This window comes from Heptranchias perlo, chromosome 17 (genome assembly GCF_035084215.1).
Source record: "Heptranchias perlo isolate sHepPer1 chromosome 17, sHepPer1.hap1, whole genome shotgun sequence".
Taxonomy (NCBI): Eukaryota; Metazoa; Chordata; class Chondrichthyes; order Hexanchiformes; family Hexanchidae; genus Heptranchias; species Heptranchias perlo.
In genome coordinates, this window is record NC_090341.1 from 6,754,078 (window position 1) to 6,767,825 (window position 13,748).

Here is a 13,748-nt window from a genome sequence, read left to right on the forward strand (position 1 = left end):
ACCTTCGCTCACTCGGCCCTCAGGGAGAGCTAACTGATTCATTTTGATCTTTGATAATGGACAGGAAGGCAGCACACTGATGCATTAAAGTTGAAGAGAACGGCGGCATATAACGTGGAAACATATAATGAGGAAACAGGTAAAGCCAGATTCTACAACAACTTGCATTTATATAGCGCCTTTAATGTAGTAAAAACTTCCCAAGGTGCTTCACAGGAAAGCTACCAGACAAAATTTGGCACCGAGCCACATAAGAAGATAGTAGGATAGGTGACCAAAAGCTTGGTCAAAGAGCTAGGTTTTAAGGAGCGTCTAAAAGGAGGAGAGGTGGAGCGGTTTAGGGAGAGAATTCCAGAGCTCAGGGCCTAGGCAGCTGAAGGTACGGCCGTCAATTGGAGATGCGCAAGAGGCCAGAACTGGAGGAGCGCAGAGATCTCGGAGGATTGTAGGGCTGGAGGAGGTTACAGAGGTAGGGAGGGGCGAGGCCATGGAGGGGATTTGAAAACAAGAATGAGAATTTTTTTTTTTTTTTTTTTAAATCGAGGTGTTGCCAGACCGGGAGCCAATGTAGGTCAGTGAGCAGTGTGAACGGGACTTGGAGAGAGTTAGGATACGGTCAGCAAGGTTGAAACCCTCAACCTTTCAATACACCTCGGGCTCTGTCCCCGCTCACCATGATTTCTTTTTTCCCTGCTTGATGTTCACCTTTTTTTTTTCACCTGTTTAACTGCTCCGAGGCCCATTCTTTGCGCGAGGAGCATCACAGGAGCGAACACAAAGTGAGACTCACCTGCCCGGACCTCTTCGTTCTCCAGGATGACCCTGTTGTAGATGAAGCGAATGTACTTGGCGGGGTTGGGGGTCCTGGGCCCCTCCTTCCCGAGCAGGTGAAGGATGCGGGTGGCGAGGACGGTAAACTCGCAGTCCTCGATGAACTCGCACAGGTGCGCCAGGCCGGTGTCCTTGCTCTCCGGGTTGTCCTCGATGATACAGATGATGCATTCCACAATGGCACGCTTGTAATCAAACCCGCCCTGAGGGGAGGACAGAAGTCACATCATGAGCATTAGGGTTAGGGTTCCTACTGCTCATGGAGCCAAAAGCAGCCACGTCATCTGTAGGGTGCGTAATAATAGAACGTATAGTAATTCCACATTAAGACACAAAATCCTCAGCTGATCTACTTAATTGAAGTCTTGAGCTAATGTGGGAGGGGGTGCTCCAGGAGCCAGAGATTAGATATTGTAAGACAATTCTCCAAAACTGCTACTAAACAGTTGATTGTGCAAAACAGAGCAAATAAAATGGAATACTGTACCCTGGATGGACAAGGATATTTTTGATGCTCCTGTTTCCACCCACTCTGCTATATTTTCTACTGTATTCACAAGGGGAGACATGATGATGTGGGAGAACAGGATCTTAGACTCAAAGTAACTACAGCACAGAAGGAGGCCGTTTGGCCCTTTGTGCCAGTGCTAGCTCTTCATTTGGAGCTATCTGCTCTAATCCTATTTACCTGAATCCTTTTAGATTCTTCCTTTTCAAATACTTAACCAAAACTATTTTAAATGATGTGATAGTCTCTGCCTCAGTAGTTGGGACTAACCTGGGAGCAGCCCGACCCTTGGGAAAACAACCTAACACCACACAATGATGGAGTACTTTCAACAAAAATTACTCTACCTAGATTTCTCTGTCTTTAAGGAACCTGTTTTGAATGCAAACCATTACACAGCAACTAGACTCTCGAGTGTATTAAGTCATAGACTATCCCATTTAGTTAATGATCCAAGTTCAACAACATGACTACCTAAACTGTGACACAAACAGCTGTTTTTCCCCTCTGTATTTTTAAACCTAAGAACGTTGCTGTGTGATATTAGCACTGAGACAGGTTAATATGATTGCATTAAGTTCATTTGTCACTATTTTAAATGGTTTAAGATTTCTGTTAAAATAGTGGACAGAGGAATTCCATACAACACATTAACGGGTCTGCGTGCTAACCATCACGTAAGGCGATTTCACCCCATTGGTCTTTTAAAAATGTTAATAACGAAACTCTCGAGCGTTTTAACCTTGTTCCTCTGTTCCTTCTTTTAGGCTCCCTGAACACCAGCCAAGACAGCAATCTACCCGCAGGCTTCTACCAATGTACTTTAGCTGATGGCACATGGTGCAAGACCAACTGAATGACTTGCCTTCCGATTTCCTGCTCGACATGCTAAGTTTTTCACCTCCTGGCAGTGCCTCCCACCCAATCTCGGACAGCTCGGCCAAGATCGGGAACTCGCAAGGGCCAAAATCATAGGCACAAGCCCGAGGCCTACCTCTCCATGACACAGCACCCCAGGGCACTACTGCATTGTACTGTCAGCTACTGTCCTTTGAAATGACAACAGATTGGAAGTTTGTGTTGCTGAAAATGCCTTCTATGCAAACTGTCACTGGCCAAGTTTGGACAATATTGAACACCTCTATTAAATCTCCCCATTACTTTAGAGCAGAGAATGTTAAGGGGAGATTTACATTGCATAGAATTTAATTAGAGTAGTTCAAAATTATGAGGGGGCTAGAGTAAATAAGGAGAAACTGTTTCCACTGGCAGGAGGGTCGGTAACCAGAGGACACAGATTTAAGATAATTGGCAAAAGAACTAGGGGGGAGATGAGGAGAATTTTGTTTTTAAGCAGCGAGTTGTGATGATCTGGAATTCGCTGCCTGAAAGGGTGGTGGGAGCAAATTCAACAGTAACTTTCAAAAGGGAATTGGATAAATACTTGAAAAGGTAAAATTTGCAGGGCTATGGGGGAAACGCAGGAAAACAGCGGGGGAGTGGGACAAATTGGACAGCTCTTTCAAATGAGCCGGCACAGGCGCGATGGGCCGAATGGCCTCCTTCTGTGCTGTATCATTCTATGAATTTATCCGACTAGCGCCAAGGCAGCTGTAAAGTCTGTGCACAATAATCCACAATGTTGTTAATAAAGTGTAAAATATGGTTCTTATTTAAAAAGGACCATATTTTACACTTTATTATTGTAAGGGACGTCCTTAAGGTTCTACATTAACATACCTCTTCTCGCAGCATGGTGAACAGGAAGTTCATCATCACAGAGTGCTTTCGTGGGTACTTCTGACACAGGGCACTGATGGCCTGCACCACCACCACCTAAACACACAAGACCATCAGGACAGCATCAAGCACCAGTTAACGGGAGGATCCCCTGCAGCATCGGAGAATTACTTTTTTCTTTAAATTAGAATCTGAAACACTTTCAAAACAATAATCAAAAATCAACATACAGTACACATCATATGAAACTGGACACGTGTAGGACGTAGGGATGCGCGGGGACCATGGGAGATGTAGCTGATTTGCAACAAGTCAAAATATCTCCCAACCACTGAGGTGAGAACCAGGAAGCAAACCTGGTATCTTTTGGACCATGGGGCTCGGTATTACAATGGACAACATACTTAACATTGTCAGCCTTGGCTCAGTTGGTAGCTCTCTTGCCTTAGAGTCAGAAGGTTGTGGGTTCAAGTCCCACTCCAGAGACTTGAGCACAACATCTAAGTTGACAGCGCCAGTGCAGTACTGAGGTGAGACCTGAGAGATGTAAAAGATCCCATGGTACTATTTTGAAGAAGTGCAGGGGAATTCGCCCCGGTGTCCTGACCAATATTTATTCCTCGTCCAACATCGCTTCAAAAAAAGATGATCTGGTCATTATCACATTGCAGTTTGTGGGAGCTTGCTGTGCACAAATTGGCTGCCGTGTTTCCTAGATTTCAACAGTGACTACGTTTCAAAAAGTACTTCATTTGCTGTAAAGCGCTTAGGGACATCCTGAGGTCGTGAAAGGCGCTATATAAATGCAAGACCTTATCTGTACTTTAATGGTAGTCGTTAGCTTTTGATTTTGGTGCCCAGTGTGTCTCGGTTAAAGGAGGCGAAAGTCACCTATGGCTCCTGCATGTGATTGCTATCTAGTGACCCCTGCTGGACAGTTGTGTGTGCAGCAGCAGATGAGGATAGGTTCAGGTCTCAGTTGCAATGTTCCACCCTCCTGTTTGAATAGCCTCCCACCATTCATCTTCTAACTTATTAGGGGTAATTTCACAGGGCTCCACTGCCAGTCCACAATCAGCTTTACAAACTACAGTATAATTTACTTAAGGCTCAATACTGAAATCAAACGCTGTAATTACAACTAAAGTACAAACAGGAGGTAGCCACGATGGTCCAGTGAGCATATGTAGCGGTACTGGGCCCAGGTTTTATCCCCACTCTCAGGCTGACGTAGCTGATCCCAGCCAGGCATGGGTGCTATAGTTGACCACGGTTGGGAAGGGAAAACGTTCTAGGGTTTCTGCTCCCGGCCTCCATCCAGAGGCCCCTACTGGAAAAAGAGCGCGAGTGTATGCACATGCAATGACGGACAATATTCACCATTCCTCAATGATGGCGGAGTCCAGCACGAGTGCAAAAGACAAGGCTGAAGCGTTTGCAACCATCTTCAGCCAGAAGTGCCGAGTGGATGATCTATCTCAGCCTCCTCCAGATATCCCCACCATCACAGAAGCCAGTCCTCAGCCAATTCGATTCACTCCACGTGATATCAAGAAACGGCTGAGTGCACTGGATACAGCAAAGGCTATGGGCCCCGACAACATCCCGGCTGTTGTGCTAAAGACTTGTGCTCCAGAACTAGCTGCGCCTCTCGCCAAGCTGTTCCAGTTCAGCTACAACACTGGCATCTACCCGACAATGTGGAAAATTGCCCAGGTATGTCCTGTCCACAAAAAGCTAGACAAATACAATCCGGCCAATTACCGCCCCATCAGTCTACTCTCAATCATCAGCAAAGTGATGGAAGGTGTCGTCGACAGTGCTATCAAGCAGCACTTACTCACCAATAACCTGCTCACCGATGCTCAGTTTGGGTTCCGCCAGGACCACTCGGCTCCAGGTCTCATTACAGCCTTGGTCCAAACATGGACAAAAGAGCTGAATTCCAGAGGTGAGGTGAGAGTGACTGCCCTTGACATCAAGGCAGTATTTGACCAAGTGTAGCACCAAGGAGCCCTAGTAAAATTGAAGTCAATGGGAATCAGGGGAAAACTCTCCAGTGGCTGGAGTCATACCTGGCACAAAGGAAGATGGTAGTGGTTGTTGGAGGCCAATCATCTCAGCCCCAGGGCATTGCTGCAGGAGTTCCTCAGGGCAGTGTCCTAAGCCCAACCATCTTCAGCTGCTTCATCAATGACCTTCCCTCCATCATAAGGTCAGAAATGGGGATGTTCGCTGATGATTGCACAGTGATCAGTTTCATTCGCAACCCCTCAAATAATGAAGCAGTCTGAGCCCGCATGCAGCAAGACCTGGACAACATCCAGACTTGGGCTCATAAGTGGCAAGTAACATTCGCGCCAAACAAGTGCCAGGCAATGACCATCTCCAACAAGAGAGAGTCTAACCACCTCCCCTTGACATTCAACGGTATTACCATCGCCGAATCCCCCACCTTCAACATCCTGGGGGTCACCATTGACCAGAAACTTAACTGGACCAGCCATATAAATACCGTGACTACAAGACCAGGTCAGAGGCTGGGTATTCTGCGGCGAGTGACTCACCTCCTGACTCCCCAAAGCCTTTCCACCATCTACAAGGCACAAGTCAGGAGTGTGATGGAATACTCTCCACTTGCCTGGATGAGTGCAGCTCCAACAACACTCAAGAAGCTCGACACCATCCAGGACAAAGCAGCCCGCTTGATTGGGACCCCATCCACCACCCTAAACATTCACTCCCTTCACCATCGGCGCACAGTGGCTGCAGTGTGTACCATCCACAGGATGCACTGCAGCAACTGGCCAAGGCTTCTTCGACAGCACCTCCCAAACCCACAACCTCTACCACCTAGAAGGACAAGAGCAGCAGGCGCATGGGAACAACACCACCTGCACGTTCCCCTCCAAGTCATACATCATCCCGACTTGGAAATATATCGCCGTTCCTTCATCGGCGCTGGGTCAAAATCCTGGAACTCCCTTCGTAACAGCACTGTGGGAGAACCTTCACCACATGGACTGCAGCGGTTCAAGACGGCGGCTCACCACCACCTTCTCAAGGGTAATTAGGGATGGGCAATAAATGCTGGCCTTGCCAGCGACGCCCACATCCCATGAACGAATAAAAAACCCAGGTGCCCACAGGAGGATGGTGACCTGGGCAGGGAGCCGAAGGGGCTGCTGTTACCCGGTGAACCATATCCCCGGCAACAGTTAATGATCTCTGGAGATGAGGGAGAAAAAGTAAAATTATTTTTAAAAAATATTTATTTAAATTAGGCACGCTGGAAATATAAGGGAAAGTTAGATAAGTACATGAGGAAGAAAGGAATAGAAGGATATAGTTACAGGGTTAGATGAAGACGGGTTTAAGGACACTCGTGTGGAAACCACATAAATATCGGCATAGACCAGTTGGGCCGTATGGCCTGTTTCTGTGCTGTAGACTCGATGTAAGAGAAAATTACCATTTTTTAAAAAAAAGTATAAATGCACTGAGAACACATCAGAAACATTGGAAATGAAGAAAAAAAAATCGAAAGGCACCGCAGTATTATCCAGATTCCTATCGCTGAACGTTGTGTGTTTTCAATTCTGGCCATCACACTTTAGGAAGGATGTCAAGGCCTTAAAGAGGGTGCAGAGAGATACTAGAATGGTACCAGGGATGAGGGACTTCAGTTATGTGGAGAGACTGGAGAAGCTGGGGTTGTTCTCCTTAGAGCGAAGAAGGTTAAGGGGAGATTTGATAGAGGTGTTCAAAATTATGAGGGGTTTTGATAGAATAAATAAAGAGAAACTGTTTCCAGTGGCTGAAGGGTCGGTGACCAGAGGACACGGATTTGAGATTGGCAAAAAAAAGGTGAAAAGAGGAAGCATTTTTTACATAGCTGGAATGATCTGGAATGCACTGCCTGAAAGTGCGGTGGAAGCAGATTCAATAATAATTTTCGAAAGGGAACTGGATAAATACTTGAAGGGGAAAAACTTTACGGGGCTATGGGGAAACAGCAGGGGAATGGGATTAATTGGATAGCTCTACCAGGCATGATGGGCCAAATGGCTTCCTTCTGTGCTGTATCCAACTGTGATACTGTGACTGTTAAGGGTGAAATGGGTTTGGTCACCTTGAACTCATCTGAAATTTCCGACATGAAAGAGGAGATCTGTTTCATGAGGCGGTCGATGCTGCTCTCGCTGCCCGTTTTCAGCAGTGTGGTGATGGCGAGGGTAGCAATGCTGCGGTTCGAGTCCGTCACTAGGTTTTCCAGATCCAGGTTGCACGCAGTTACGGCTGATGGGTGTTTCATCGCCACCTGAAAAAACAAGCGTGGCGGGCTTTTTAAACACTCAGACGAGTTCCCATCAGCAGGGGCGTCGCAAGCTTTCCCGCCCTACCCGATTAACGCCACTGACAGCATGTTAAAAATTCCAACTAAATAGGACTTGCCAGGAATTCAACCAGTCTGTTAAAAGAAAACGATAAACTTTACACCATGCTGCAAAAGAAGCATACAAGTATTGGACAAGGTGCAGAGAACAAGAGGAATGATTTCAAGTCCAAGAAGATGAACTGTCAAGAAAAGAAAAAATATCCTATAGAGGAGACTGAATACTTTACTTTAAAATTTTGCAGCTTAATAGGACTAGTGTCATAAATATAAATTAGTGAAAAACAAAATTAGATGAGATACTAGAAAGAACTTGCTCGTGCAAAGGGTGATAAACGTCTGCAATAATGCCCCAGGCAGGTAATACAAACACAGATTTTAGGAGTGTGCCATACGTGCTGGTTAAGTAGAGTTGAAATATTAAAGAGGCAAGCTTCAATGGCCCTTGACTTTTCTATTGTTCTGAAGTCTCCCAAATGTGTGGGGAATGTAACTGCCCTTTACCTGTACAACGTACCTGCCCTTTACCTGTACAACGTACCTATGCAGGGATCCAGTCGCTACAGTGTGTCTCATTGCTACAGCAATCCAGAACCAATCTCACTGCTGTGCTTTCCCGATAACTCTATCATCATCTGCTTCAAAAGTTTATCTGCTTTTCCCATTAAAGATGCAATGGTCTCTGCCTCAATTAAGCTCTGTGGGAAAGCATTGTGTACCCCAAGAATCATCTGAACACAAAATTTCTCTCAAGTTCCATCTGTAGTGAGTTTTAAATCAATGATCTCTCATCACTGATTCCCTGACCAGAAATAATGCATCAAAACTCCACAGAATTTTTAAAAATCTTCTATTGAATCTCCTGTTAAGTCTTCTCTGCTAGTGTCTCAAGTTTGGCCTCATCACTATAGTTTCCCATCCCTGGCATCATCCTGGTGAATCTATGCTATAAACTCTCTAGGGCTTTAATGTTCTTTCTATATCAGGGCGTCCAAAGCTGCACACAGTAGTCTTAACTATGGCCTAGCCATTGCCTAGTGAAAATTTATCTGAACCTCTTCGCTCTTGTACAATACATCCCTATTCAGAAAAAAATATTGTTGGCCTTTATATGGCTTTATTTATCTGCACTCTAATTTTAAAAGGCAGCCCTCAGACCCTCTGTTCCTCCAAATCCTTCGGCATCTTTTCATTGAGTTTATCCTCCGTGTCCTTGTTTTTCCTCCCACCCAAAATACCTTAATTCACACTTCTTCATTTTCGATTTCATCTGACCCCTATCTGCCAATGTCCTGCTAAAATATTTCACAGTCCTCACTGTTTGCAAACTCCCCATCTTTGTATCGTCCTGCTCCTTATGCCCCAGTCCATATCATCTATATACATCACAAAGTCGGCATGGCACTATGCCACAGGCCACAAGGTCCCAAGTTCGATCGTCAATCTGTGCTAAGTTGCTTAGCCTAAGCAGAAACAGCAAAGGGACCGTTACATTTGGTCACATCAGCTCTTGGCTAGAGGGGTCGACAAAGAGGGAGGGAGGGGGTGAGCGGAGGAAACAGCAGTGGAGAGGGTAAGAATACGTGAAAGAAAAGTAAATAGCAATGATAATGGCGGCAAAGAGAAAGAAAGTTTAATTAATGAAAACAGGTACTATTGTAACCTTGGATCGTACACTGGAACTGCCAATTTGTTTTAAATATGGAAGCCATTATTGCTCTTCCGTGCTTTCTTTTGGTGTGCTTGCAAGCAAACAGGAGAAAAAAAAAGTTCTAAAGAGTACAGTATTAAAGCATAGAATCATAGAAGTTACAACATGGAAACAGGCCCTTCGGCCCAACATGTCCATGTCGCCCAGTTTATACCACTAAGCTAGTCCCAATTGCCTGCACTTGGCCCATATCCCTCTATACCCATCTTACCCATGTAACTGTCCAAATGCTTTTTAAAAGACAAAATTGTACCCGCCTCTACTACTGCCTCTGGCAGCTCGTTCCAGACACTCACCACCCTTTGAGTGAAAAAATTGCCCCTCTGGACCCTTTTGTATCTCTCCCCTCTCACCTTAAATCTATGCCCCCTCGTTATAGACTCCCCTACCTTTGGGAAAAGATTTTGACTATCTACCTTATCTATGCCCCTCATTATTTTATAGACTTCTATAAGATCACCCCTTAACCTCCTACTCTCCAGGGAAAAAAAGTCCCAGTCTGTCTAACCTCTCCCTATAAGTCAAACCATCAAGTCCCAGTAGCATCCTAGTAAATCTTTTCTGCACTCTTTCTAGTTTAATAATATCCTTTCTATAATAGGGTGACTAGAACTGTACACAGTATTCCAAGTGTGGCCTCACCAATGCCCTGTACAACTTCAACAAGACATCCCAACTCCTGCATTCAATGTTCTGACCAATGAAACCAAGCATGCCGAATGCCTTCTTCACCACCCTATCCACCTGTGACTCCACTTTCAAGGAGCTATGAACCTGTACTCCTAGATCTCTTTGTTCTATAACTCTCCCCAACGCCCTACCATTAACGGAGTAGGTCCTGGCCCGATTCGATCTACCAAAATGCATCACCTCACATTTATCTAAATTAAACTCCATCTGCCATTCATCGGCTCACTGGCCCAATTTATCAAGATCCCGTTGCAATCCTAGATAACCTTCTTCACTGTCCACAATGCCACCAATCTTGGTGTCATCTGCAAACTTACTAACCATGCCTCCTAAATTCTCATCCAAATCATTAATATAAATAACAAATAACAGCGGACCCAGCACCGATCCCTGAGGCACACCGCTGGACACAGGCATCCAGTTTGAAAAACAACCCTCTACAACCACCCTCTGTCTTCTGTCGTCAAGCCAATTTTGTATCCAATTGGCTACCTCACCTTGGATCCCATGAGATTTAACCTTATGTAACAACCTACCATGCGGTACCTTGTCAAAGGCTTTGCTGAAGTCCATGTAGACCACGTCTACTGCACAGCCCTCATCTATCTTCTTGGTTACCCCTTCAAAAAACTCAATCAAATTCGTCAGCCATGATTTTCCTCTCACAAAACCATGCTGACTGTTCCTAATTAGTCCCTGCCTCTCCTGTCTCTCAGAATACCCTCCAACAACTTACCCACTACAGATGTCAGGCTCACCGGTCTGTAGTTCCCAGGCTTTTCCCTGCCGCCCTTCTTAAACAAAGGCACAACATTTGCTACCCTCCAATCTTCAGGCACCTCACCTGTAGCGGTGGATGATTCAAATATCTGCTAGGGGACCCGCAATTTCCTCCCTAACCTCCCATAACGTCCTGGGATACATTTCATCAGGTCCCGGAGATTTATCTACCTTGATGCGCGTTAAGACTTCCAGCACCTCCCTCTCTGTAATATGTACACTCCTCAAGACATCACTATTTATTTCCCCAAATTCCCTAACATCCATTGGAATTCTAGAATTAGCATTCAATATTCTCAGTCGTGTTGATGGAGTGGTAAAGTGCAGAGATTTCTGTAGAGTTTTGGACACTAGCTTTCATCCCACAAGAAAAATATTAAGTGGCTGAAACTCATTTCTATGCCTATTTAATGAAGATGTTAAACATTTAAACAGCCTTGTTAAAATGCTGGACAGAGGAACTTTAGGATAAACAGATGGGCAGAAAATCAAGAGTTGCACCAGTGCAATTTTCTGGTACGTGCTCCCAACAGGCAAGACTCTTCACTGGGAGCATACAAACAGAAAATGGAATCTTTTGTATGAGGGTGCGAACACATTAATTTCTAATGTTGCACAGCACAATCTTTGCCCCAGTGACTGATGTCATTTGATCCCTTGAAGATGTATAACTAGAAGTGGGGGCAGAAGGAAAGTTACAGAGTAACTCTAGAATGAATAACTGCAAAGTGAGGTCAGGTCACAGGCAGGATTTCTCTCTAAGTTGTGCATTCCTATTATTGTGATTTGTTTATGAAGTTTTAGCTGGAGTGATGTACCTGGGTGATACCATACTGAGGCGTAAATCATCCACGAGGCAAAGTAAGTTTGACTGCAGCAGTGCAAAAACCTGGCATCATCCTTCAAATCTCCTCTTACCTTGTTGAGTGTCCTCACTGCTGCGTATCGCAGGGCTGGCTTAGGTGAACTACAGAACAGCTGCAGCACTGCAGGGAGAAAGAAATCAGCATCAAAGATCACACAAAGAGGGAAAACTGCTGCATCCCCTGCCATGCAAGTCGTCGGCTGGTGTAAAACTTAACTTACACCTAATCACAGATGTGTTTTGTGTGGGGTTGGGAAATGGCAAAGAATATGCAGTGGTTCCATTATCTTAATGCAAACAAGTAATCCATAATGAAACTGTAAATCTGTAATAAAACTGGAACAACACAGTGGCCCAGTGTAGTATTGTGGTTTGGATGGTACAATGCTGGATTCTACCTGTAATTCTACACACAGTGAGCTCTTGATTTCAATCACACCACGAGGTCTCAGTCGTCCTCGTGTTCAAATCCCTCCATGGCCTGGCCGCTCCCTATCCCTGTAACCTTCTCCGGCCCTACAACTCTCCGAGATCTCTGCACTCTCCACTCTCCAACTCTAGCCTCTTGTGCTTCCCCCCCCCCCATTCCCTTCACCCCAAAATTGGCGGCCATGCCTTCAGCTGTCTAGGCCCTACTAACCTCTCCAACTCTTCACCTCTCTCTCTTCCTTTAAGACGCTCCTTAAAACACACCTCGTTGACCAAGCTTTTAGTCACCTGTCCTAATATCGCCTTCTTTGGCTCGGTGTCAAATTTTCTCAGATTATGCTCCTGTGAAACATCTTGGGAAGTTTCAGTACATTAATGGCACAAGTTGTTGTTTAATCAAGAGAGAGAATCATCCCTCTTTTTGAGTCATTGGCTACACTGGAGGAGGTAGAGGGTCCTCTTGGTGTGGAGGAAACCTGGGAGGCCACCTGACCTTCCTCTTTATGGTGAACTGGTTCGCTCTGTCCAATTTGATGCATTGATTAAAAAAGGATATGCACTGGTTAACAGGCAAATCACTGAACCAGCACAGAACAAGTTATCAAATGATCATTCCCTTAATAATATTTATTTAAACCATTTCTCTTTGCTTTCACACAAACACTCACCAGAGACAGCAGGTGCCAGCTCTTTGGCCGTACAGTTTGGCAGGTTGACAATGGCGGAGGCTGCTTCATAGACTACCATCTCATGCTTGTTCCTCAAGCAGCCCTCAATGAAGTCAAAAAGAGGGCTGTCCCGGCTGAGAGAACGACAAAACAACCTATTATCACCCTGTAGATGCTGCAAACCTGTCCGTCACAAGTCAAGCATTTTAAAAGGCAAGTCTGGGTTCCAGAGCTGGAAGGGGGGGGGGCGGGGGGCAATTCTGCAAAGCACAAATGAACCCGAACATTGAATATTAGTAATGGTTAAAATAAGCCTTAAAAGGAAGATGCAGTAGCGGTATGTTCCACATATACTCCAGGAGCGGACCTGTCTGTGTTCATGCCCCGCTAGTTTCTGAATCGGGAGCTGCAATTCGCTTCCTCAGAACTGCACCAAACGCATCTTGTTACATCTGTTCGTAGTTAACCAGAACTATACCTAGTCCCAGGATTCTTAGTTTATCGGGATAGACTCGAGGAATTGGGACTTTTTTCATTCGGGAAGCAAGCTGTACACGGGGAGCAAATGCCTCCACTTTACTCTCATCTGCTCTCACACTTATGCAGTTGCGGAATATCGTACTCCTGATTGGGTTTGCCTACTGCACATTAAGCTGGTGGATACTCAACTGCACGTCACTATGTGTCTTGTGACAGGCACGTTGCGCCCTACCTCCCTCCCACGATTATCAGTCTTCTGCAACATAGCTCCACTATGCAGTAGTAAAATTGGTGAATGGACTTTATGACAAAGCCATGCTGCCAATTCACTCTGATATGTTCTATCCACCAACAGTGTGGCTCTCTTCGAGACACTCAATATGGTCAACCTTTCCTCCTTCCTTTGAGTTTTCCTTACCAACTCATTGAGGAGTGGGCAACAGACGCTCCTATAAATCATCTCTAACCCTACAGAACATCAACCAAGTTTCAACTGGCCACGTCGCAGATGAGCGCTACTGAAACGACTTTCAAACGGGACAGTGATAGTTCGCCTCAAATCTTCACCTATGGGGCTTTTGTGACGATGACAAATGTCCTTGCGGACAGATACGAACCATGTCCCACGTTGCTGAATCGTGCCCTCTAAC

General features: G+C 45.4%; 1 protein-coding gene across 1 annotated transcript in view; it reads right to left on the bottom strand.

The window, feature by feature from the left end:
- LOC137334010 (coatomer subunit gamma-1) overlaps positions 1–13,748 on the bottom strand; it is a 67,887-nt gene that overhangs the window by 20,940 nt on the left and 33,199 nt on the right. The window contains exons 10-14 of the mRNA XM_067998411.1: positions 12,619–12,752; positions 11,575–11,642; positions 7,212–7,400; positions 3,080–3,175; positions 791–1,034 (exon numbers count right to left, since the gene is read on the bottom strand). Of these exons, the coding sequence (XP_067854512.1) occupies positions 791–1,034; positions 3,080–3,175; positions 7,212–7,400; positions 11,575–11,642; positions 12,619–12,752 (731 nt within the window). The remainder of the gene's footprint in view (positions 1–790; positions 1,035–3,079; positions 3,176–7,211; positions 7,401–11,574; positions 11,643–12,618; positions 12,753–13,748) is intronic.